Source organism: Macrobrachium nipponense, chromosome 15, assembly GCF_015104395.2.
Source record: "Macrobrachium nipponense isolate FS-2020 chromosome 15, ASM1510439v2, whole genome shotgun sequence".
NCBI classification, from domain to species: Eukaryota; Metazoa; Arthropoda; class Malacostraca; order Decapoda; family Palaemonidae; genus Macrobrachium; species Macrobrachium nipponense.
In genome coordinates, this window is record NC_087208.1 from 72,215,956 (window position 1) to 72,241,214 (window position 25,259).

At 38.4% G+C, this 25,259-nt stretch overlaps 1 protein-coding gene across 1 annotated transcript; it reads right to left on the minus strand.

The window, feature by feature from the left end:
• Window positions 1-20,457, minus strand: LOC135226893 (uncharacterized). Its single transcript, XM_064266583.1, has 3 exons — window positions 19,487-20,457; window positions 12,413-12,591; window positions 1-2,936 (listed from the first exon to the last, which is right to left on the minus strand). Exons 1-3 carry the CDS (start codon window positions 20,303-20,305, stop codon window positions 1,430-1,432), a joined length of 2,505 nt encoding a protein of 834 aa, XP_064122653.1. The 5' UTR covers window positions 20,306-20,457; the 3' UTR covers window positions 1-1,429.
• Between the last annotated feature and the right edge of the window lie 4,802 nt (window positions 20,458-25,259).

The window sequence follows — 25,259 nt, forward strand, 5'->3', positions numbered from 1 at the left end:
ACTGAAAGACATAAGTTTTTATCTGTTGGTAAAATACTTTGGTATTATTGTGATTGTAGGTACAACAAAAAGTAAAGAACAAAAATATTTACTAATCTAAGATACATCGTCACTAGAAAGGATTAGTTAAGTACTGAGTTTTTTTTATTGCGTACAGCCATGTGTATGTGTGATGAGATGAGAGGATACAGGTGTATTAGTGATTGTGAATGACTGGCCGTAAATTTACCTCTTATAAGAATATGAATAAGCAGCCTATTTATTAAAATCTTTGCATTTAACCATTTCAGTGTCTTGCGTTCCTCAACAATTACAGACAGCTCCACTGACAATGGACCATCCCTGCCTGATATTGGTAGTGAATGTAGTTATAAAGGAATACGTTGTCATGTAATTCAATAGGTAGTTGTAACTGTCATGTATCATCTCATCATGTAGCCTACATAATTGATATCAAGGCAACAACCTGGATAGGTTGTAGAATATGGAATGAGTTGTGCAAACATCGTGAGTTATAAACGTTTTGTTACAGTTTTTCAGAACATGGCATTTTAAGTATTGTAACCATTATTTTAGGAATTTATTGGTCTCTGTAATATCCTCGTTTCCTTTATTTTTATGCCTTGTGTTTAAATAAATTCCATACCCAATTAGACTGATCATTTTTGGCTCCTTAGATAAGTAGAATTGACATAGTTTTTCTGTTCTTAAGAATAATAAGAGATGAGATCCACTGTACAGCAAAGTGGCTGAAGGAAGATATTTAGATGAAGCAGCCTTGTGCTGTTTAATAGCATAAGCTGGTTTTTTTAAATGAATGGAATGTATCTTCAAAGAATATCTGTTTTTTAATATGATTGTAAGTTTAATCATTATTAATTGATATGTTTGTAAGTTTGATCATTATTAATTAAAGTACATAACTGCTTGCATTATCAGTAGTTACTCTTCCTAGCATATTTACTATATGAACCGTCATATGAAAGATATTTTTCCAGTTTCCCTTGCAATAAACTGTAGTAATTGTGTTCGTTATGCGTTAGTTACTTTTACTGTCGAAGAAATCTTTTACAACAGTAAGTCTGTATAGAAATTGTTTTATGATTTATCATGTGAAATATACATAGCCTTAATTTAAGAATCACTAATACTATGTTGAAACACGTGGCTTTGTTTGGTATTGTTTCTGATAGAGAATGCATGTAAACCGTGATCAAATCCTTAATTCTATGTTTTACTTTATAGGTATCCTTATGTTTGGTTTTATATCACAATTAATGCATGAAAAACTCAGGAGTAAATTAGCAAACAAAGGAGTATAAAGTTTCTTTTATGTCCCAAGATTTTTCACAGGAAGCTGAATTATACCACACACACACACTAAAGTTTCATTCAGCCTTTCACTTAACAATGTCATTGTTTTCATAACTTATTCGGTGCTATCCTGAAGCTGTTCAGAAAATTTCTTTAGGAGATCAACTGGAAGAATACGACGTGCTTCTGCAAGGATAGCTGGATCATCACATCGGGCCAATTGCTGAAGTGTATTTTCTATGAGTTTTAATTTACTTGCAGCTCCAGCACAGACATCAGAATCTTCCGCATGATAATCAGCGGAATGCCCAGAATGATATTCACTGTAGTCATCTGGGTACCTCTGTTCTTGTCTTGATTTCGCAAGGCCCTCTCTTACCTCGTCACACACTAACCTAATCCCATCACCGAGAATTTTCTTGATTGACGAGTTGTCTCTCTGTGGAGCTTGGTGAACTAGCTCAAGGTTCTGCAGCATTTCTGCAAGCTTTCGCGCTTCATGTTGACTTTCCAGTAAAGTCTGGAAGTGCTGTTGCCCCACTGTCGAGCCATGCACTGCCATGAGGTACCTAGATAGTAACCCTCCATAATGGCATCTTCCAGCCTCAACGACTACAGAATCTGACAGCCCTGGTTCAGGGTAAGTTAGACCCATTATTTGCATCAGAATTGATACAGTCATGTCTGCATAGAGTGAAGCGTGGTTTGAGAAAAACATCATGACCTCAACAAATTGATCATTTGTGAGAAATTGACGAATAGTGTTAATTGGCATAGATGGTCCAGCCATTTCTTCCTTATCTTCATCTTTGTTTGCTATGACATGGTTATCTAGATCAACGTACTGAGCTCCTACTATATAAGTGCTCATAGACACAGCAATTTGCAGAATTTTCTTACGATCCTTTGCAGCGAGAGTCTTGTACAGTGGGATTCCTAGCAAAAACTTGGCACGACTCTGAACAAAATATGAATAGTACACGCTTAGATTACTCTCATTTATCACTGTGTCTTCTAGAGGAATTGAAATTTTGTTAAATGATTGCAAATAAATAGTGTGCAGTTTCTTAATTTCGGCATAGTCTTGTGGTCCTAGGTGTGCCTTCATCCCTTTTATGCTGCGCATCACTTTGGAACTGCTATCACTCGCTACGCTTTTCGAATGTCCTTTTTCACATGTATCACTAATGGACGAATGATGAGCCTTTTTGGTCCTGTATATATTCTTTGCTCCCTTGGGTCCTTGTTCCCACCCATCTGAAGAATACTGCCTTGATAAGCTAAGGCTTCCACTGCCTGTAGTCTGACTGTACCTTGGCTCACTTCTCTCCGCATCGACATCACAGCTGTAGGATGGGTTCCCATAATTGCTTTGGCTGCCATACAGCCTACTGTAGGACTCACCTTGGTCATATGTGTACCCAGAGGAGGAGCTAATCCGGCTGGTAGTGTGTCTGGTAGGCTTCGAGGATGTGCTTGTAAGGGACTCTCTGTATTCTGATGTCGGGTCTTGCTGGAAAACTGGGTGATCACTTCCTTTGGGATACTGTCGGCCGCCAGAATTCTTTGGATCGTGCTGTACTAAGGACATGATCATTCCTGCTTTCAGACATCCGGCAAACCTAGAACATTCATAAATGTCATATGTTAGTTTTTCATGCAGTAAATGTTTTGCATCTTAAAAGAATCTTATGCACTTTTTTCTAATTAAAAGGATCTTTTGTCACTTTTTAAAATAAGGTCTTGTGCAGATACTTTCATTAATTAAAGTCTAGTAGTTGGTTATATGTCCCATGAGAATTGCAAGTCAAATGGTTTTCAGTTAATTTAGTTTCTCTAATAGAATTATTAATAAGCACTTCTTTGTAAGAAATATGTTTGTGTTTCTTTATATATTATATATATATATATATATATATATATATATATATATATATATATATATATTATATATATATGTGTGAGTGTGTGTATGTGTATGTATATATTCATACACACACACACATATATATATATATATATATATATATATATATATATATATATATATATGATGTATATATATATATATATATACATGGATTAAGCTACAAATGTCCCTTAATATGTAATTTGCTCTACCTCGGAATTAATATAGTTTCACATATGCTAACCATAGGGGAATTTTTTAGTTGATAAGAAATTCGTCGGCTCATGGGCGCGAACCACGGAACCAAAAATTTAGGACGTACACTGAAGCTCTTTAACCACAAGGCTATCACGAGAGGTGTAAGTTAACGCCGCTTCTCACCTACAAATCCTAGTGGCGCTCAGGTATTCATTGTTTTAGAGTCAGCATCAACCTACCTCAACCTTGATAACTTTGTAGAGCTTTTGTTGCACGTAGCCATATTTTGAGTTTTATAACATCACCGTGATTCATATATACGCATTAAGCTACAAATGTCCTTTAATACCTAATTCGCTCTGCCGTACAGCAAATTAGATATTAAAGGACATTTGTAGCTTAATGTGTATATATAGAATCACGGTGATGTGATAAGACGTATATATATATATATATATATATATATATATATATATATATATATATATATATATATATATATATATATCTATATCTATATATATATATATATATAGATATAGATATATATATTATATATATATATATATATAATATATATATATATATTATATATATATATATTACCCAGGTTCTAGCCTGGGTAATCTTAAAAGGTTTGTTAGCACTGAACCATGTGGCTAGGCACTGGAATAACATCCGTTTTCTCTCTCTCTCTCTCTCTCTCTCTCTCTCTCTCTCTCTCTCTCTCTCTCTCTACATTGCCTAAGGCCATTAAATCAGACTCGTGAACTACAAAAATACATTTATTTAAGAGCAAAGCATAAACTAAATAACTCAGGTTCTTAACAAAATGTTTAAATGAAAGATTGATTTCAGAAAGCCCACTCCATGTCTCTACTACAATAACCAACTTTATTTTAGTTATAAAACTGGGCATAGTCCTAGTACAGTCTACATAGTTAGACCACGGAACATCAGTTAAGTTCCCATATCAGAATCGCCTATAAAAAGACAGGAGAACATATTGATAAGCAAAAGATTAAAAAGCAAATTCAAAAGGTCAAATGAAATAGAACATCTTTGAAACAATATTCAAAATAAAGTCAAACCACACTTATGGCCAAAGAATAAGTATGCTTACCCATTCAACACAGATTATACACACTTCACTATCGCAGAAACCATTTTGCCCCTTCGCCGACTGTAGTGATCTCCCATCTTGGTTACCTTACCTTCTCATTATGTAGGGAAGAAGCTGCACGCACGCACGAACTCACACACATTGTTCATGCCCAAGACACTGCCCAAAACCAGATTCATAAGGCACCTCTGCATCAAGTGCCTGTGCATAGAAACAGGACGTGGCACTGATCTGCATAGGTAGCGACTTCGACATCGCCCCACCCCATTTCCGAAGCTGAGCCGTCTTGTCACCTAGGGCACTGTTTCCAAGGAAGTTGAATTGATGATCCCTACATTCTAGGAATGTCACAGCACATCACCTTACAACGGTGTCTTAACTACTCCTTATTATATTCTCAATTACTCTTATTATACATATATACATACATACACACATACATACATGTATATATATATATATATGTATATTTACACATATATACATACATACATACATATGTATACACACACACACACACACACACACATATATATATATATATATATATGTATATATATATATATATGTGTGTGTGTGTGTGTGTGTGTGTGTGTGCGTGTGTGTGTGTGTGTATGTATATGTATATATAATACAACTCCGGAGTACTGTGTGAAGAACTGTTTGAGTGTTAGAAAAAAATAATATGCTCATTTCGGCATTATATACTTGTGATACGTAACTGGTGGATGCAACCATTTTGAAAAACTTCATGACGATAGGAACTTCACCTCGAAAGACTTGCTGAAACCCAGAGGCAGCCCCATCTCGAGCAATCGCCGTTACAAGTATCGAGAAATATTCACTGGTTGATTTATATTTGCCTTTTATTTATTATTTTGTAGTTTTCTCTGTGCATTTATAAGGTAACATTGGGACAGCACCATCTCGAGCCATCGCCGTTACAAGTATCGTGAAATATTCACTGGTTGATTTATATTTGCCTTTTATTTATCATTTTGTAGTTTTCTCTGTGCATTTATAAGGTAACAATGGGGAGCAGAGGCGAACATTCTTTTGGTATCATCTCATGTAGGTTTTAAATATTTTTGAAGTACATTAAATTCCAACGTCTGTGTAGAAAAAAAAAGTAGTTTGGAATTCGCACCAATAATTTACTGCTCTTTATGCCAGACACAAAGCCAAAATTTACTGGAAGTTGGTTTACTTGTTTAGATTTTTTTGTGCCAGTTAGGAAAATTATTGAAACGAAATTTGAAAAATATATTTACGAACTTGTCCGTGGCCTTAGGGGAGGAAAAGGCTATATATTTTTTTTTATAGAAGTTTGATGAACGGTCTTTCTAGAAATATCGTTTTTGCTGATGGTTATAGGTTATTTTATTATATGGAAGTTGCTCGATCTCCTTTATATGTGCCCGGTACCAAGCTGGAGGTCAGACGTTGCAGTGATTAAAATTTATTAGATAACTTACAGCAGTAGCAATTAATTCAAGGATGTGCCATATTCCAGAGACCTTATAACACTGCAAACCTTATATTTCGGCAGAAATGCAACAAGTTTAGGAGATTGCCTCTAGGAGTATTATTAGATCAATAATTTTGTTCATAATGAAGACGTCCACTTATTTTTCCGTGCTTTCCGTACAAAAGGACCTTTATTTAGGAATGTAGCGTATATTTCATCTAATGGATGTATCTTCTCTCTCTCTCTCTCTCTCTCTCTCTCTCTCTCTCTCTCTTCTACGTCTCATCTCTCTCTCTCTCTCTCTCTCTTGTCGCCATTGTTATTTTGCTGATATGAAATTACCTTTGTACACACACACACACACACACAGCACACACCAAAACACACACATATATATATATATATATATATATATATATATATATATATATATATATATATATATTTATATATATACATACATAATTATCGATTTTCTTACTTTGCTCTTTAAGGCCTATTTGTTTATAGTAATGGTGGCGTACAAATGAACCATTTTCCGCCTCGAGCTCTTATTGTGAAATTCATGGAAATCGAGTTTGTGGATGAGGATTTTGGAATGAATAATATTCCGCCGGTCACAATCAGGATCATCTTTTCCTTCTCTGGATTTTGTTGCTGTTATTTGGACTGGTGATATGTAGGCCTTCACCCTCATACCAGGCTTATTTCATTTTAACCTTTCGGTTTTTTTTCTCTGATAACCTGTCAGCGTGATCAGTCATAGAAAATCTAAACAATGATCGATATCACGTTATACTGGGTGATGATGCGTAGAATACCTCAATAATTAATCATTCACGTGAATGATCTGCTGCCAAGGTTTTCTATAAATCTACGGAATGGAAAATAAACCTGATGTAGATACTTTGTTTTCTGTTTAACGTTCAACCAGTTTCTCTAACAGGGGTTGGTTCTAGAAAGAGTAGAGTTCAGTGCTAATTTCATACTTTGATTGCTGAATAGTACAGCTACACAAAATGTTCACCGTGACTGCATCTGGGTCTTTTCCTCCGACTTTCCTTGCTGAAGTACACGTGCTCTTTTCACCAACCCACCGCCCTTCCTTCTCTCCACATGACCAACCCATCTCCGAACACGGAAACATACTTTCCTTGCTGAAGTACACGTGCTCTTTTCACCAACCCACCGCCCTTCCTTCTCTCCACATGACCAATCCATCTCCGAACACGGAAACATACTTTCCTTGGTGAAGTACACGCGCTCTTTTCCCCAACCCACCACCCTTCCTTCTCTCCACATGACCAACCCATCTCCGAACACGGAAACATACTTTCCTTGCTGAAGTACACGCGCTCTTTTCCCCAACCCACCACCCTTCCTTCTCTCCACATGACCAACCCATCTCCAAACACGGAAACATACTTTCCTTGCTGAAGTACACGCGCTCTTTTCCCCAACCCACCATCCTTCCTTCTCTCCACATGACCAACCCATCTCCGAACACAGAAACATACTTTCCTTGTGAAGTGTACGCTCTCTTTTCCCCAACCCACCACCCTTCCTTCTCTCCACATGACCAACCCATCTCCGTGACCAGCCCATTTCCGAACACGGAAACATACTTTCACCAACCACTTAACCTTTTCTGTGTTTCGACACATTTCTTATTTTCCGAGTTCTTCTCACATCAGGTATTACACTGACAGATCATGTTAGTAACCTCAATCTTTTTCTTTGATTTTCGCTCTCCATCCGTACAGCACTTCAAAAGAAGAAAAATAGAGTTGGCTCAGCAGACTTAACCCTTTCCCATCAGGGCTTCTATAGACTCGCCTCATTATCTTCTACTTTTCACTGGTTCAATGACACCTCCTCTCTCTCCATATAGGTAAACTAATCAACTTCTCTCATTATCCTGGTTTCCTTTACTATCATAACCCCCTCCCCTTCCCCCTTGCCCACTTTTGATCTGAAATTGTTCTTCATTGTAAAAAAGTTTTAAACTCTGTCAGTATTATCTGCATGTGTATCATATGCAAACATCAACTGTTATACAATCTATTCACGCATTTTCTTATCGCACAATTTACTCATATATCTAATTACCTTCCTCTCACTTTTTCCATCGCTCCACCCGTAAAGATGTTAAGAAGCCACTCTGAAATAACACATTTTTGTTTCAGACTCATATTCCTTAGTGAAAATTTATTTGCTTTTAGCAAATTGCCTTTCTATTGATTTTAGCATAGGCTTTGTCTGGTTTGTGTATGTATAGTTTTCCCCTTAACTTTGAAGTGCCTCGCGTTTTCTTATATATTATATATAAACGCTTTATTTAAACTTCCTTGGTTTCTGGCAAGTTAAATATTAGACAAGTGGCATTTTGTGACAATGAATAACTAAACCAATGTTGTCCCTTCTTTCCTTATAAGAGAGCTGGGAGGTTGATGGTCGGCCTCTTCTGGATATTCCGAAAAGCCCCTAAGAAATCATTTGTTACGTCTTACACAATAGTAGGGTAGGCGAGGGAGTTATATGGAATCTGCCAATCAGCTACAGTAGTTTGAATTTTCAGCAGGACGCGTGGGTTGCAGTTCATAGCATTTATGTCAGTCAGTTGACTCTGACTCCTGAGCTAAGGAGACCAAGGTTGTCTAGGGTCGCTAAATAACGGTGACACATGGTTTTCTCGAGGTTTTTTGTGCCTTTTTTTTATCTCGGTCTCCTAGGGAACCTCTAACCCTGGAATCGGCCGCCCCTCCAGTGAAAGTTGTTTCTCGAAATTTGCTTACGTTATATATAAAATATACATATATATATATATATGTATATATATATATATATATATACATACAGATACATATATACATACTTCTTTCTCTGCACGTTTTCCCACTTCCATGTGGGGTCGATGCTTCTGAAAGCTTCTTAGACAGCATCCTTCACCTTCGCTTCGGTCTCCCTCTCGCTTTCTCACCAGGCACCTCCATCTGCGTCACTCTCCTCCCTACATGTATTATCCCTTCTTATAACATGACCATACCACTGCAATCTTCTTTCCTGTGGCTTCTTTGATAGTTCTGCAGCTTAGTAGTTTCCTCTTATTCTCTCATTCTTGGTCGTACCCATCTTTATTACTCCATACATCTCTCTAATCATTGTTATCTCTACCACATTCAATTTCTTCTCTTGTGGTGTCTTTACCGGCCATGTTTTAGCTTCATATATTAATGCTGGTCTCACTATTGTCTTATAAATTCTTCCTTTAACCTTTATGTTGATTATGCGGTCACACAAGACCCATGGCATGTTTCTACAATTTTTCCATCATTCCTGCACTCTGTCACCAGCTACTGTTGAACCAAGGTAACTAAATTTTCCTACTTTGTTTAACCTGGTCCCTTCCGTGCTAATCTCGGATAAGTATTCAGTCTTCTTTCTACAGATCAACCCTCTCCCTTCCAGTACCTTCTAGTTTTGACTCCACTACCCCTTTGTTGGTGCTGCGTATCACAATGTCAGTAACAAATTGCCAGCACCTGTGGGATTGGTCTCTTATTCTTGGAGATAACACATCCATAATCAGGTTAAAAAGAAGTGGACTTGCAGTAGATCCCTGATGTAAACCAACTCTTACTGTTAGCCATTCAGTTAACCCAACACTGCTCCTAACTTGCGTTTTTGGTCCTTCATACATGTCTTGAACTAACCACACAAATTTCTCTAGGGTTATCTTTACGAGCATACACCTCTAAACCTCTTGTTTTTGGATTCTATCATATTATGCCTTTTCCAGGTCTACGAGTATGAGTAATAATTGCAGGCCTTTCTGCTTTTCTTGGTGTTTTCATCATCTGTTGATGAGCAAACACTGCATCTGTTGTTCTTCACTTTCATCTCCTGCAGATGTTTCTTTCCTTATCCTTACTCTTTGATCCGTTATTCATTCCCAGATTTTCATGGTTTGAGACATTAGCTTTATTCCTCTGCAATTTGCTCAGTCCTGGATGTCACCCTTCTCTTTATAGATAGGAACAATAAAGCTCTTTTCATTCTTTTAGTATATTTCCTGACTATATTTTCTTTGCAAGGTCCCACACCATGTTTATTCCTTCTTCTATCAGGCTCTTGCCTCTCCTTATCCTCTTGCTGTCTGTACTTTTCCCAGACCTTTTATGCGTTCTTTTTTTTTTGCTTATTGGAAGGGGTGTGGTTCACCATCTTTTTTACTTCATTCCACCACCAGCTTTCCTTTTCATCAGGAGGTTCCTTTCAAGATTTCTTTCCTAATACCTCTCCACCAACCCTTTTTCCACCTCACGGTTGTGATTCCCCCATTCTTGCACTCTCTTTGACAATCTAACTTCTCTCAGTACTTTCTCCTTAAACTCCTGTTACGCTACCTCTTCTTGTGTCAGCTTCCATCTCCTGATTTTTGGTGGGACATTTGCAGGCCTACCTTTTTCTGCGCTTCTTATTTCAATGTCCATTACCACTATCCGAGGCTGTGGTGCCAGTTACAACTTTACAATTCTCACCTCTCTCAGATGTGATCTTCTTCACATGAAATTGGTGCAACTTTTTCTTACATCATGCACTGATTTACTTTCTTTTCAAACCAGATGTTGACAATAGTCAAATTGAACAACACTGAGCAGTTCGTCCACAACTCTCTCTCCCTCGTCATTTCTCTCTCCAACTCCCCAGCCACCAAACGCCCTCCTACATGTCCATGGTCCTACCTACATACATGTCCATTCATGTCACCACCAAAAATCAATCTCTCTTCTGCTGGTATTTCGACTCGTCCATTTCCTCCCAAAATGCCACTTTCTCCACTTCATCACATCCTGCTTGAGGGCCATAAACACTCATGACGTTGAATATTTTTCCTTCCAGACCAGTTTCACAACCATTAATCTGTCACTTTTCCTCTTCACGTTCATTATGCTCTTATGTTGTAGGCTTTTTGATGGAACTATTCTCACTCTCCATGTCTACCTTCCTTAGTTGTTCCACTTGAGAGCAATTTATATCCACTCCCCAGCTCTCTCACTTGTGCATTAGATCAGTTAGATCCCTTTCTAGCCCTCATGTCCATGCTCAGAGTTCCAATCCTCAAAGCTACCACCCTCGCCATCCTCCTACCCCTTCTTCTCCTTCTACAGGCTCGCTTCTTTAGTGAGGGGTGCCCATCACCTAGTAACCCTTACCCATTTTTCACAGGAGAGGCCCCTGTGTATCACATACTGGGACACCCTAGCTCTAGCCCATTTTTAGCGAAAGTCCATTGTCATATTTGGTTTTAGCTAAATCCTATGGACAGATGCCCTCCCTGATGCCTCCACTCCCCATTTATCCTGGCTTGGGACTGGCACTGGACTTGGCCGGCTTTTACCACCCAATGTATTCGCGTATGGCTTTTTGCCCTTCAGAGCTACTGTTGGCATAAGGTGTTACGCTTCCTGTTTTCAATAATTTATTATCATAATGAGGTTTCGTAACCCCTCCTGGTCAGTCCCGTGGATGATTAAGATCATAAGTGCTGAAGGCAATTTCTTGATCGTCACCCATCCAGATACTAAACATACTCGGCAAACTGGTTAGCTTCACCCATCCTATTTTCCAGCCGTATAACGAATGTGTTACTGACATCGGTAATAGGGAGGGTAATAGAGAGGAAAAATGTGAAATAGGAAAGTTGAATATATATATATATATATATATATATATATATATATATATATATATATATATATATATTATCATATCACCATGACATTTTATACAACAAAAATTTTTTTAATGTCCAGTTCGATCTATTTCAGGAATATCACCGAATGGGGAAGTATAATTGAGAAATGGTACATTCTGTCGGGCGTTCGAATCTGTCAGATACTGTGTTATTCACCATTTATAATTCCCCTCCGGTGATATACCCCCAAAGTAGAGGAAACTGGATATTAAGCCACATTTGTGCCCTAATATTTCAAACACAGTAGTGAGTGGGCTTGTTTTTGCAAGGTCTGCTGCCCAATCCCAGTTTGCTACCCTCCAGTCAGTTGGAGAGAGAGAGAGAGACTAGGATCAGGATCACCAACTTTATCCCTAGTGACTTGTTGAGAATATATATATATATATATATATATATATATATATATATATATATATATATATATATATTCTCAAATATATATATATATATATATATATATATATATATATATATATATATATATATATATATATTCTCACACACATATATATATATATATGTGTGTGTGTGTGTGTGTGTGTGTGTGTGTGTGTGTGTGTGTGTATGTATGCGTGAGTTTATTATTGATTCCTAATTTCATGCTCTACTTTTGCAATCACGTATAGTAACCCTTTGGCTAACCTGCATGCCTGGCAGCTCCGACGATTGGCGACCGTGATGGCGCAGTTCTCGTTGTTGCAGCAGACGAAGTCCTTGTAGCCTCCGCTGATGACGCCCCTTCTGAAGAAAGCCTTGCAGGAGTCGCAGGCGAGACCTCCGAAGTGGAGCGAACGAGCCACGTCCCCGCAAACCTCGCATTTCTGGAATGGTCAGGGTTTTATCGTTTCGAGATTTTTCTGAATTCAGCTCTCCTATAACTGATTCACTTAAGGTAGATTCTCGGATGAGCCTTATTCTTACGAGACGTTTGTTTGGTGGCCGCTGATTGGCTGGTACCGGGAGGTAGGCAGCTCCCAGCCAATCAGCGGCCGCCAAACTAACGTCTCGTAGGCATAGGGATCACCCAAGAATCTACCTTAAGTGAACCAGTTATAGTGTGGATGAGACAGTGACCGGCGGCGTGGTACTGTTTTCTCTGGGACCGTCTTACAAGTTTAGGAAGTGCGCTTAATTTGATTGTATTGATAATTTTGTGAGGAATAATGACTATATTGTATCCTTCCAGTGTATGAATTACAATAAAAGTTATTTTTCATTAATTCTGAAGATATCTCTCTCCTTCTATGTGTGTGTGTGTGGTGTCAGTGATTTTTATGTCAACAATCAAAGAATATATCTTACAATATTGAGTTTATATTTAAGACTCGCTGAAATATGTATAAAAAACTGAGCACGTAATGAAGACAAGACTGTAAATCATATAAACTATATAGCAAATTCCGAGATTCATTATTATTGTTATTATATACCGGTAGGGCGCCCAAAAGGAGATAACTCGCGAAGCTTCAAGTTGAACCATCAAAGCGTAACATCATTTCAATGTGAATTTATGATATTTTAAAAATAAAGAAACTTGGGATGAAATTTAAAGATGCAAGGTTTTATCTGCCGAAAAAAAAAAATCCTTTTTATCGTTAATACTTTAGGATATATTAGCATTTGAATTGCGTTAGGGCCGGGATGCCCCTGGTGCCCAGAAATGAGCCCGTTTCCAGTAAGACTTCCCTTCGCTCGTAATGATTACTGCGAACTTAGTGTCCAGCAGTCTGGTTCAGCAAAATCTGCTTAAGGATCTGCTTGCTTTTTTTTCTGCATATATTGAAAAAAAAAAAAAACTAATTTCTAGCGAAAACATAGCTGACTTTCCTTAAGTTAAAAAAATTAGTGTTAGGTTATCAAAATTACTAAAATATTGTATTAATATTGATATCACTTTCCTGCATCGAAGGTGATTGGGAGACTTTGTATTACATTACGTTTCACGTATTACCTGTAATTTAAAATGTTATCAGATTGGGAGACACATTATATTTTCTTTTGTGTAAGCCTTGCGTTGCATTTGTTCCTTGGACTTATACCTTTATGCTTTCTCAACTTATTCCTTTTTACTCTTGTTTTTCCGTAGGAATCGGTTTTCTGTACGTATTTTTTCCAGGTACTTATTATATCTTTGTTATTTATGAAATGCATACATATATATATTATACATATTACGTATATATTATATATATATATATCTATATATATATATATTATATATATACACTACATATATATATATATATATATATATATATATATATATATATATCATATATTTATACACATGTATTTATTTATATATACATACGTATATATAGTTTATTCTTTGTTTCTTCATGTATAATTTTCTGTAATGGGCTTCTTTCCTTGTTTGAGCCATAGGGTTGGATCTTTTCTAACTAGGTTTGCAGTAACAACAGTAACAACAATAACGATAAGATAATGATAATGAAGCCTACATTTGACTCGAATATAGTTTGAGAAATCTTGTTTAACTATTTTTTATCCTTTTTGTATTTTGCTTTCATGTTGAGGAAAGTATGCGCTTGCTAAGTGATTTCTTGTTTTTCCTCCAACGATGTAGGAGAAATCTGGATCTTACAAGGGATCGTTTGAGGGTTAGTAGTGTTTGTCTTGGTTTACCTTGAATAATATTTGCGGTCAAAGAACGCCCTCTTATAGTCATTCGATTGGTTCAAGTGAAGAGAGTAGTGCCTAATCCGAATCTTGTAAGGGACTTTTAATGCCACAAACCCTTCCTCTCGTTGCCATTGAACAGAAAACAATTTGTTTGCTTTGCGTAAGGATTACAGGTCGATTGGACGCCATTTAATCGTTCTCGTCTATTTAACCCAGTATTTTAATACTAATTTTAAAGTTGGGCATAATTTAAAAATCTCTCTCTCTCTCTCTCTCTCTCTCTCTCTCTCTCTCTCTCTCTCTCTCTGAATTTTTAGTGGGTAAAAATTTCATAGCTTGGCGAGTTATTCGTATTTATTCACTCAAGTGAGAAAGAGAAACATCAAGTGATTTTCTGTACGTTCAGTTTTGTGCTTATGCTTTCAGTAGTTTGATGTAGTTGTTGAATACCAGTAATAGAATTGTTGTTAAAAACTGTATATATCAGTAAAAGAGTCGTTGTTAAAATTGTTTATATCTGTAAAAGTTGTTGTTAAAAATGTATGTAACGGTTCCACGCTTCTTGGATTTAATTTTAGCGTTTTCATTTCAATGAGAAATGTCTGAAAAGAATAGTGATTGTTTCTTAAGCCAAAATGAGTTAATGGAGGAGGGAAATGAATGGGGAGGATGTAAGAGAGAATGTGAGAGACACGAGAGGCATGGGGTGATGTCGAGGTCACTACAGTGTCCACTCTTCGTCTGAAGCCGTCGCTCATTGCCATATCTCTAACTCTTGTCATTGGCATCACTGCTTTGAGGTAGTTGACGTCCTTTCCTCCTTCAAATTCTCCTCACTTCGTCTACTATGCATTTCCATCCTCGCGTTACCTTTTCCATTGTCGGTTCCCTTCTCCTATATTGTTCCCTTCAAACACGGCTTCCTCCGAGTGGTTTCCTCCCCCTCAGACACCCTCTCGTACTCAGAAGTTCGGAACTCCTCTCAAACCAGGCTCTCAGCTGCCCTTTCCTCCATTGTAGTTACCCTCGCTTGTGCTCGCACTGCTGAAGAGCTAAGGTAAGGGGGGGCGCGCATTCCGCTAAGTCATGCAACATAAATTCGAGTCATGCCACATAAATTTCGTGGGTTTGTCTCATGATGCGGCAAAATGCTGCTTAATTATGGTAATAAAAGGCGATACACCATCATTGCAGATTTGGTAGAACAACCTCGCTGTTCACTGATGATAGACTGAGAATGACTCTTATCCAATTTTCAGGTGTCTCCTGGAATCCTATTGGGAAGGAGTGAAAGATGGATATTTTATACCATTAACTTCTTCCTCGGTTTTGACTTGTCATGTGTGCGTTACCTCTAGTCTAGTGCGTTTTAAATAATCACTACTTCCTGAACGTTTTCTTGGTGGGTGAGCTTCCGCCGCGCTGCGCTCCTGCCAACAGTACTCGAAATTATTATTGATGACTACCAAGAACGCAAACGCTGCTGGCGCGTGACCCTTTTGAGCGTCCAAGGGCGCGGCGCGGGCCTGAATAATATTTTATTTATATATATATTAATAATATATATATATATATATATATATATATATATATATATATTATATAATGTATATATAATATAATGTATATTATCTGTGTGTAATGTGATTGAATGTTATAATGGATGTGGAATAATGAAATGGTTGATTTGTTTAGGTGGCAAATGGTCGAATGTCAGGGAAGTTCTCTTTTTTGGAAGAGAGACTGAAAAATAGCTGAAAGTTTGAGACTGAATAATTGTTTGTGTCTTTCAAGGCGAATGGGAAAGGCTCTTCTTGTATACTGATATATTGAAAAGGCGCATATGTGTGTGTTTGTGTACATACATACGTGAATTCCCAGTCTTCAAACATGCTAAACATGCTCTCTCTCTCTCTCTCTCTCTCTCTCTCTCTCTCTCTCTCTCTCTCTCTCTCTCTCTCAACGTAGAAAAAATGTCTTTATAGATTTAATACTCAGTTGTATGTCTCTTGTGAAATACCAAGATAAACACGTGAGAGTCCGTCGAGTATCTGGTTGGGAACTCGCTGGGGGAAGCATTTTCTTCTGTTCATCTGAGCTTAAGCAAAGTTTTCAGCAAGTTTTTGCAACATCCCGGTGTCCTGTGCGGTCGTCGTAAGCGTAAGGAGGTGTATGTATAGGAGTCGGATATCCTTATGGAGTTTTCAAGTATCGTATTAAGAGTTTGGCAGGTGTGAAGACTGGGAATTTCACAAGGGGTCTGAGTAGAAAAATTCGGTCGCGTTTAGATTTGTTTCTGTTCAGATCTGAATTTTTATTATGGCTTTATCGGTGGACCTCTTATTCCTAACCGAACAGCCTAAGCAGCCTGAAAGCTGGAACACATAAGGAAAAGTATAATAAAGTATAATTAATGAAAATAAAACATTTAACCGAGATATGATAGTATTTTGCACGCACTGCTTACGAGAAGAAAGTGATTTCCGTAGATTCCAGTCCCATGCTGGCAATTTACGGTTGCTGTGTGTGTGTTTAGTCTGTGTCCGTGTACCCAAATTTAACACGACTTTATTTACTTCAAAGTATTAAGCCACAAATATTGTAATTCACTTTACTATGGAGTAACTTACTTGCAGTTATATATGATATTTCTATCTATATTTGCCGAACTTCGTGTATATATATGTATATATACATACATACATACTACATACATACATGCATACATACATACATATATACATACACACACGCATATATATTCCGGCTGTGACATTCTAGATAAAATTAATCTTTTCTTTCTTCGGAGAGTTCTTTCCTTGGAGCAAACATAAATTCGTGATCTATGATCCTCAGAATTGATGAAGCTGGAGTCATAGCAACACCTTATGCCCAGTTGAGAGCCCTTTTGGAGTCTCTTGCCTTAAAGGGGCTCTGTTCACAGCCATTTCGTTTTTCTGTTGTATCACATTTGTCTATTTTTATTGACGGTAATGTTGACTTCATGGTCTGGCGAGCGAGATAACGACCTTAGGCGACGTCAGTAATTGAAGGAGTGATTTCGCACTGCTCCGTTCGGGCCACGTAGTGATCCCTTTCATTTTTATGGTTAACGATTTCCTTTTAGCACTCAAAATGCAACTGGAACTTGATGGTTTATGACAGGAGCACTTTTCCAGCTTCTTTCAGCATCTTTTGCTAAATAGCACAACTAGCATCCAGTTTGTTTGTTTTTTCGTATATTGGTAATAACAAAATCAGATCACACTGGTCAGGACAACATCCGATTTCACACTCATTCATGACTTGGTGTGGAGTCGTGGACATCGCGCTGGAAGTTTTCGTGAGGCATGAGCGTGCAAGTCATGTTGGCGAATCATGTTTCGTTGTCACTACACTTCTGAGAGGATAATGAACGTCTGTTCATGCAAAACGGCATTAAAAAATCCATGATTCAATGGGACACTCATGCAAAGCGCTCATCAGCACATATTCCTCTTCATTGTTCCTTGGAGAGATACGTATTATCTCACGATTTTTTATCGCCTATTGCTTTGCCAAGCATTCATTCATATTTATTGCTTACGTCTTCTTGCGTTAGCAGTTCGCACTGGTATTTATTTTACTAAACGCTGCGCGACTTTGCTGATGATTAACTTGATCGAAACAGATTAACTCGACAGTTAATGTTTCCTATTTGCGTTAGCTGTCACTCAAGTTGAACGGTGCGCTCTTAGAGCTACATCTCCATTAGTGATACATAGTACTACTTCACTTCCACTTTTTTCGTGGGTTGGTTTCGTAAGAGATTTTTGTTTTTGTTATAATGTGTTATGTAAATCGGAGCCGGTGGAACAGGCAGCCCAGATCATAAGAACAAATGACATGAGTAGAAGTCGAAAGAAAAGGAGGAGTTAATCCTGAGCGATAGCAGGGGAAGAGTTGCGTGTAATTGGGGGCTGTTTTTTTGTTTTGTTTTTTTTTCCAACGGGCTACCAAGGAAGTAAGACTTTTACAGTTAGCTCTCGGTCACAACAGAAGATGGATTGACATACGTTTGCTTACTTTCTGACACACATTAAGCGTTGAAGTGGTCATGTCTGTGTAATCTGTATTTTCACAGGATTTGTTGGATGGAATGTCTTCTTTGGTGGAAATGTCAGCGAAAATTTCTATTATGTTTTTCTTGAATATCTTGATGACTAATGAGTGAAAGGGATGTTTAGAGGAATTACGAAGCATATTTTTACGGACGTGTGAATGAAATAACTGCTGTGAATGAAATGTAGTGAAGAGATTATTGTGTAGTAAGGAAAAAATAAGTTATCAAAGATGAGACAAGATGCAGATAATAGTCTGCCCTATATGGTGTACTTTTTGTTCCCGGAGAGAAAAAAAATTCGGGAAAATATATTTGGAAAGAAAAGCATTTTTCCCTTTGGCTCATCCATCCCCAGTGCAGGAAACATGGAATGGTTCAGCCCCATCACGTCACATCCGATAAAAAAAAAAACTTTTCACTCCGATTCCAATAAAAATTGAAAACGAAACACAGAGCCCATCCCTATTAAATCTATGAGCGGTCTTTATTCTCTCTGATACATAAGAAATTTATTTTTCTATATCGGAGAGAAAAAACTGTTCATAGATTTTTATAGGGGGAAGAGGAGTTATGTAATAATGAATGAATTTACTGTTTTGCATTTTGAATTTGATTTCTCTCCGCGTATGGTTTTTTGTTTCGTTTTCCCTTTTTATTGTGAGTGAGTAGTGTCGTAATGAGGTTGAATGATTTCATGCGTCCAGCACTGAGGAAAAGTCGGAAGGAAACTGAAACAGCCACAAAGAATGATGAAGTCATAAGGAAATAGACAGAAGTGACAATGGAATAAAAACGTGAAGTAAAAGACACTGAAAAACATGAAATAACCAAGAAATAACTTGTATAAGGACAGGAGGTTCTAAGTAACTAGATAAAGACTGACGACTAACACTGAAATGTAAAGTAAGCGACAATTTGATGAGATGAAAACACAAAGAAACATCAGGTGTTGAGAATTTCTTCTTCCTTACCTTTTTCTTCATCTCCAGTTCCCTCTCCATCTCCTCCCGGGTGGGGGAATAAGAATCCCTCGAGTGGGAGGAAGTCGAATAAGTGGACGACACCTTCGTGTGGGGCTGCGTTTGCGCCTCCGTCGTTTTGGGGTTCCTCTTGGGCTTCGAGAGACGCATGGGCGAAATGAGAGACTCCGGGAGGTCGGTCAGAAGCATCGGAGGTGTCCCTTGGAACGGCTGGGACATCCTCGAGGACGACAGTGACGCGTGTGGAGGTGAGGAGGAGGAGGAGGAGGAGGTTGGAGTGGGGGGAATATCAGTGCAGGATCCCGCATGAGGATAGGAGCCTCCTGGAAAGTAGTCGGAGGTGGTCAGGGACATTAACGAAGACAGTGCCGTCGGTATATCCAGAGGGGGCGTCGTTGCCAGGGGTGGCAGCGCAGGCTCAGCGAAGGTCCTAGGGGGATCTGGCGAAGGGTACAGTGAGCTCGCATCGTCGGCCTCGCTGCAGCAGCCTCTGGAGGAGTTAGTCTCATCCTCGAGATCCGGGGAGCGTATGCGTGGCCGGGCACCGTGAAAACGCATCCCTGCGGTGTCGCCCTCCCCTTCCTCGACAGCGAGAGCACCGGAGGTGTATGTGTCCGCGCGGGGCCTTCCGTCATACATCAACATTTCGTGGGCCAGAGAGAAGGGATCCGGACCGTGGGAAAACGGAAGGGGGCCGTGGGAGAATGGATGTTCTCGCGTAGGAAACAAAGCCGCCTCGTGAGAATGGCCGCTTCCGCCGCAGCGCTCGTAATGCGCTCTTGTGGCCGTCGGGTCCCGATGCTCTGTCATTTCCCAGACGCTTTTGACACCTTATGACGTCAACAAGCTCATTAAGTTGGGATCTCGTGACGTCAGCAGCGACTCAGATTGCGTGGGACGACAGAGCTATAAAGACCTATGAGGCGATAAAGAACTTTTCCACTACAGTTCGTCTTCCTGCTCTCTCTGCCTCCTCTCTCTCTCTCTCTCTCTCTCTCTCTCTCTCTCTCTCTCTCTCTCTCAGTAGCGTTTTCAAGCTCTATGCTTTACGGTTATATAACGTTTTTTTTGTTTTGTTTTTTTATCCTAGGCTTGGAATCATGGCTGCCTCACATCCACTGCAGAGATCAAATTGTAGCAATGTCGGGACCTGTAAGACAAAAATGATAAACACCGCAATTAATCCCTCAGAGTGGAAAAAAGGGGTTGTTATCAAGAATATGATATACATACAGATATGTTTATATATATATATATATATATATATATATATACTATATATATATATATATATATATATATATATATATATATATATATATATAAATAGTGAAAGTACACATGTTTTGGAAATCTCAGTTTCAGGAAGAAAAATAGAGCGTAGGTTAAGAGACGCCACATATTGTTTGCGATGCGTTTTGTTGTTTCTTCATAACAGCATTTACAAACCTAAAAGAAACATTACAGTATTTTAATAGTAGTTAACAGTAGACTTTCTGAAAATGCTAAAACTTAAGAGCGACTTATTGTTTGCGGTAGTTTTGGTAATGCTTACATCTAAAAAGTTAAGAATATTATTTTCTTCATGTTCCACCCCCCTCGATATGGGACCACCTTGACGTGGTGAGGGGGCTCTTGAACCCCTGGAATTAGTTCCCGGGTTTGAGTCCAAGAGTCTCATATTTTTTTTATATATTCATTTGGAGTAATATTGTGGAATTTTCCACCTTTTGTAAAATTTATTGGACCTGACGAATGGGAAAAGCTATAGCTGGGATTGGGTTTATATCCGAAGCTAAATATGGGAGCTGTGGTAGGATCATCAACTACCCAATAATGTTCGTACCTGAGAGATATCAGATTGATATCTCAAGGGCAGAACTGTTCTTCAGGGCTGGACCACGGATTCCTGGGGGCGTCTGGTCCTGGGGATAGGACTCTAGGCATTCTTTCCGGTTTGCCCATAACATGGTTAGGGTGGGGATGATTGTATTCTTGTAATGCTCTCTGTCCTAACAAGCGCGCTTGGCTAACGCTTGTGCCACTCTAACCATGTTGTGCCATCCCCATTGTGGAAGAATAAACCTTATGAAAGGCTGATGCTATTTTTTTAAATTTTTCCAGGTTTTCATTTTTCTGATTTTTTTTATATTAAGCTTATATGACTAGTAACCATAAGGATTCAAGTACCCCTGGTCCCTTTGATTATGATTTGGCACAGATGACGACCCGTGACATGAACTTGACCGTGGATATGGAATGTTCCAATGGTGGTACTACCTCTCAGGGTACTCATCATAAATTGAAAAGAAGCCATTGTGGGAACACAGTAGATAGTTTGAGGGTGTTGCATGTAAAGCACATTCCCTTGGAATGTGACTTTGAGACACTCTTTCGTTTGGTAGTTTTGGCAAAATAGAAGAGTTGAGGATGAACTTTGATGAAAGTGAGAGAAAATGGGAGGCATGGCTGACTTTTGAAAAACATGACGCTGCACTCGAAGCCAGCAGCATTATCAATAATATAAAGATTTGTAAAAGATTGTCAAGGGAGCACTGTCCGACAGGGCCCCTAAAAATATGGATGCTTACAGACCATCACAATGGGTACAAGTTACTCAGCCAAATTTGAATGACGATGACACTTTCGAAAGAACACCCAAACCTCCAATGTGGTTGGTAGTACATGCTAGGGAGGAAAATTATAATGACTGCAAATTTAGCAGATACATCCAAAAAAAGGTTGGCTATATTGACCTGGGTAACATCTCAAGGTTTGGTATAGGCAGTGTCCTCATTCATGCCAAATCAAAGACACAGTCATACATGCTGACAATGAAGAAATTCGAGAAAGATGATATGATAAAAGAAATTAGACCACACATGAATTTTAGTTATGGAAAAGGAGTGGTATTCAAAAGAGACCTTTGCGAACTGAAAGAAAGAAAAATATGAGAAATCAGTCCAACTTCTGTATGGAAGGTAAGAAAAGTTCCAAAGGCAAAGATGGTAATTTTAATGTTTGAGGACTCTGATGTACCATCCTACATCAATTTTGGAAATGAAAGGATCAAAGTCAAACCATTTTTATCAAAACCTCTGCAGTGCTACAACTGTTTTCAATATGGCCATCCATCAAGAAGCTTCAAAAACGATAAAGTCTGTAATAATTGCTCGGCTCCTGAACATGGTCCTTGTTCGAAACAGCCAAAATGTATTAATTGTGAAGAGAATCATACCCCATTCAATAAAAAGTGCAGCCAATATAAATATGAAGAGGCAGCTATATGTAAAGCTAATGCTGAACATATAAGTATTAGTTACGCCAGGAAGTTAATTGGTCAGACAAAGACCTATGCCTTGGCTCTAAATTCTGTAGCCCCTCTAAAAGCACCTTTACCTGCAGTAAAAGCAAGAACTACAGAAACCCAGTCATCTGATCTGGGTGATCGGCCGGCTAGGGTTGCAGCACCCGTATCTAAGAAAGATGTCCCTGCTGATAGAGACTCATCTCCAGTTGATGAAATCTCCCTTCTCTGCAGCAAGAAACCCTTGAAGAAATGGAACAGGAACAAACTAGAGGGCCAAAGAGAGAGAGAACTCCTTCATCCTCTCCACCACCTGCTCAAAGGATGGATATTTCCAAACCCCATAAAAAATGTAACAACAGTGAAGCCAACAGTGGGGATGCTCCTGCCCCTGAAACAACCAAGGAATCAAGTTCCTTGGATAAAAAAGAAAATAGTAGTTGAAGTCCACTCTCTTCCGTATCAAAAACGTAATAAAAAACATAATCATAATTCACATATCTCAAGACAATCTAAAGAAACTCTTATAAAGCCCCATAAGGAAAATAAAAAACTAGTATAGATCAATATAGAATATCCTTGGTAGATCCAGCCCTAAAATTCAATATGGACATTTTACAGTGGAACTGTAAAGGACTAAGGACTCGTTCAGAAATTCTATAAGTATTGCTGAGTGAGCATAACCCAGGGGTTGTATGTCCTCAAGAAACTAAGTTGGGGGATTCAGTATACAATCCAGGTGTAAACTATGAAATCTATTAGATGAGCCCCACTGATGGGGATCGTGCCCATGGAGGTGTTGCAATAATTGTTACTAAAGCATTGCAACATTTTATGGTTCCCCTGAACACACAGCTTCAAGCAATTGTTATCCGGGCTACTTTTGACCGTGAAATCACAATCTGCTCTCTTTACCTACTCCAAGATGTAGGTTCACTCTTGGGGCATTCAAGGTTTAGTCAATCAACTTCCTCCTCCTTTTTCACTACTTGGTGATTTTAATTCTCACAATCCACTTTGGTTTGGAGATTTTTTAGACACAGAGGTAGGATCAATGATGACATTGTTAATAATAATAATCTTACACTTTTTAATGATGGTACTATGACATACCATAATCTCTATACAGTTGATTCATCTGCTATAGACTTGAGCATTTGCTCTTCTTCTCTCTATCTTGATTTTAATTGGTCTGTAGATGAGTTTCTACATGACAGTGATCCCTTTCCCATTCATCTTAAGTTGTAGGAAATGCCCCCTCGAATTATCCTATCAAAGGTAAGGAAAAGGAAGCAGATTGGGTAAAATTTCAAGAAGGCATTAACCTATCCCAGGAATTTGAATCCTTCAAATGACATATAAAGGCTTATGGGTACTTAGCCTCCGAAATATTGAATATTGCTGAAAACTCAGTACCTAAGACTAAAGGGAAACCACACAGACCTGCTGTTCCTTGGTGGGATAAAACCAGAGGTAATTTGAGGAAAATTACCAGGAAATGTTACAGGCTTTATAAATCCAGTCAGTCTGCAAACAGCAAAATCTATTTACCAACAAGCTATGGCAAAACAGCAAAAATATAGTTGCTGAAAAACTGGGTGAGCATTTCTCTGAAGTATCGAGTTCCAGGAACTATTCAACTCGTTTCCAGAATGTTAAGAATTCAGCCATTTCCCTTAATTCAAAAACTTGGAAATGGTGAATCTTATCATTCCAAGTTTACTTTAATGGAATTAAGGGATGCTCTGTCATCATCTGTATCAGCATCCCCTAGGAATGATAACATTCTTTATAGAATGCTTAAAAATCTTCCAGATTCGGCTAAATCTTATCTCATTAAAATCTTTAACAAAATATGGGAAACTAGTATTCTCCCCCCTTCTTGGAAGATTGCAATCATTGTTCCCATTATGAAATCATTGAAAGATCATCTTCCTACAAACTATCGGTCAATAACTCTTACAAGTTGTGTATGCAAATTGTTTGAGAAAATGGTGAATTCTAGATTGATGTGGCATCTAGAAAAAAAATGGTTTGTTATCATCTGTCCAATTTGGATTTAGGAGAAATCGTTCCACTCTGGACCCACTACTAAGATTACCAACCCAAATTCAGCAAGGTTTCTCAAAACACTGTCAGACTATAGGAGTCTTCCTCAACCTCGAAAAAGCTTATGACACTACTTGGTGTTATGGTATTATTAAGCGGCTTCATGACATGGGAATACGAGGTAATATGTAAACATTCATCAGGTCATTTCTAAGTGATAGATACATTAAAGTTAGAATTAGAAACACCTTGTCTAATGCTTTTGAGCTGGAGGAGGGTGTCCCACAAGGCAGTGTGTTGAGTGTCACCTTATTTGCTGTGGCTATAAATAACATTGTTGAATGTGTGTCTCCTCCAGTAAAGACATCTTTGTTTGTGAATGACCTTGCTATTTATGTCACCAATCGT

Bases quoted from the DNA above. Each gene is read 5' to 3' on its own strand.
- LOC135226893 (XM_064266583.1), bottom strand. From the start codon at position 20,305: ATGACAGAGCATCGGGACCCGACGGCCACAAGAGCGCATTACGAGCGC. The intron at 12,592-19,486 runs GTAAGGAAGAAG...TGACCATTCCAG, and splicing joins AACTGGAGATGAAGAAAAAG to AAATGCGAGGTTTGCGGGGA. The intron at 2,937-12,412 runs GTTAGCCAAAGG...TGAATGTTCTAG, and splicing joins CGGAGCTGCCAGGCATGCAG to GTTTGCCGGATGTCTGAAAG.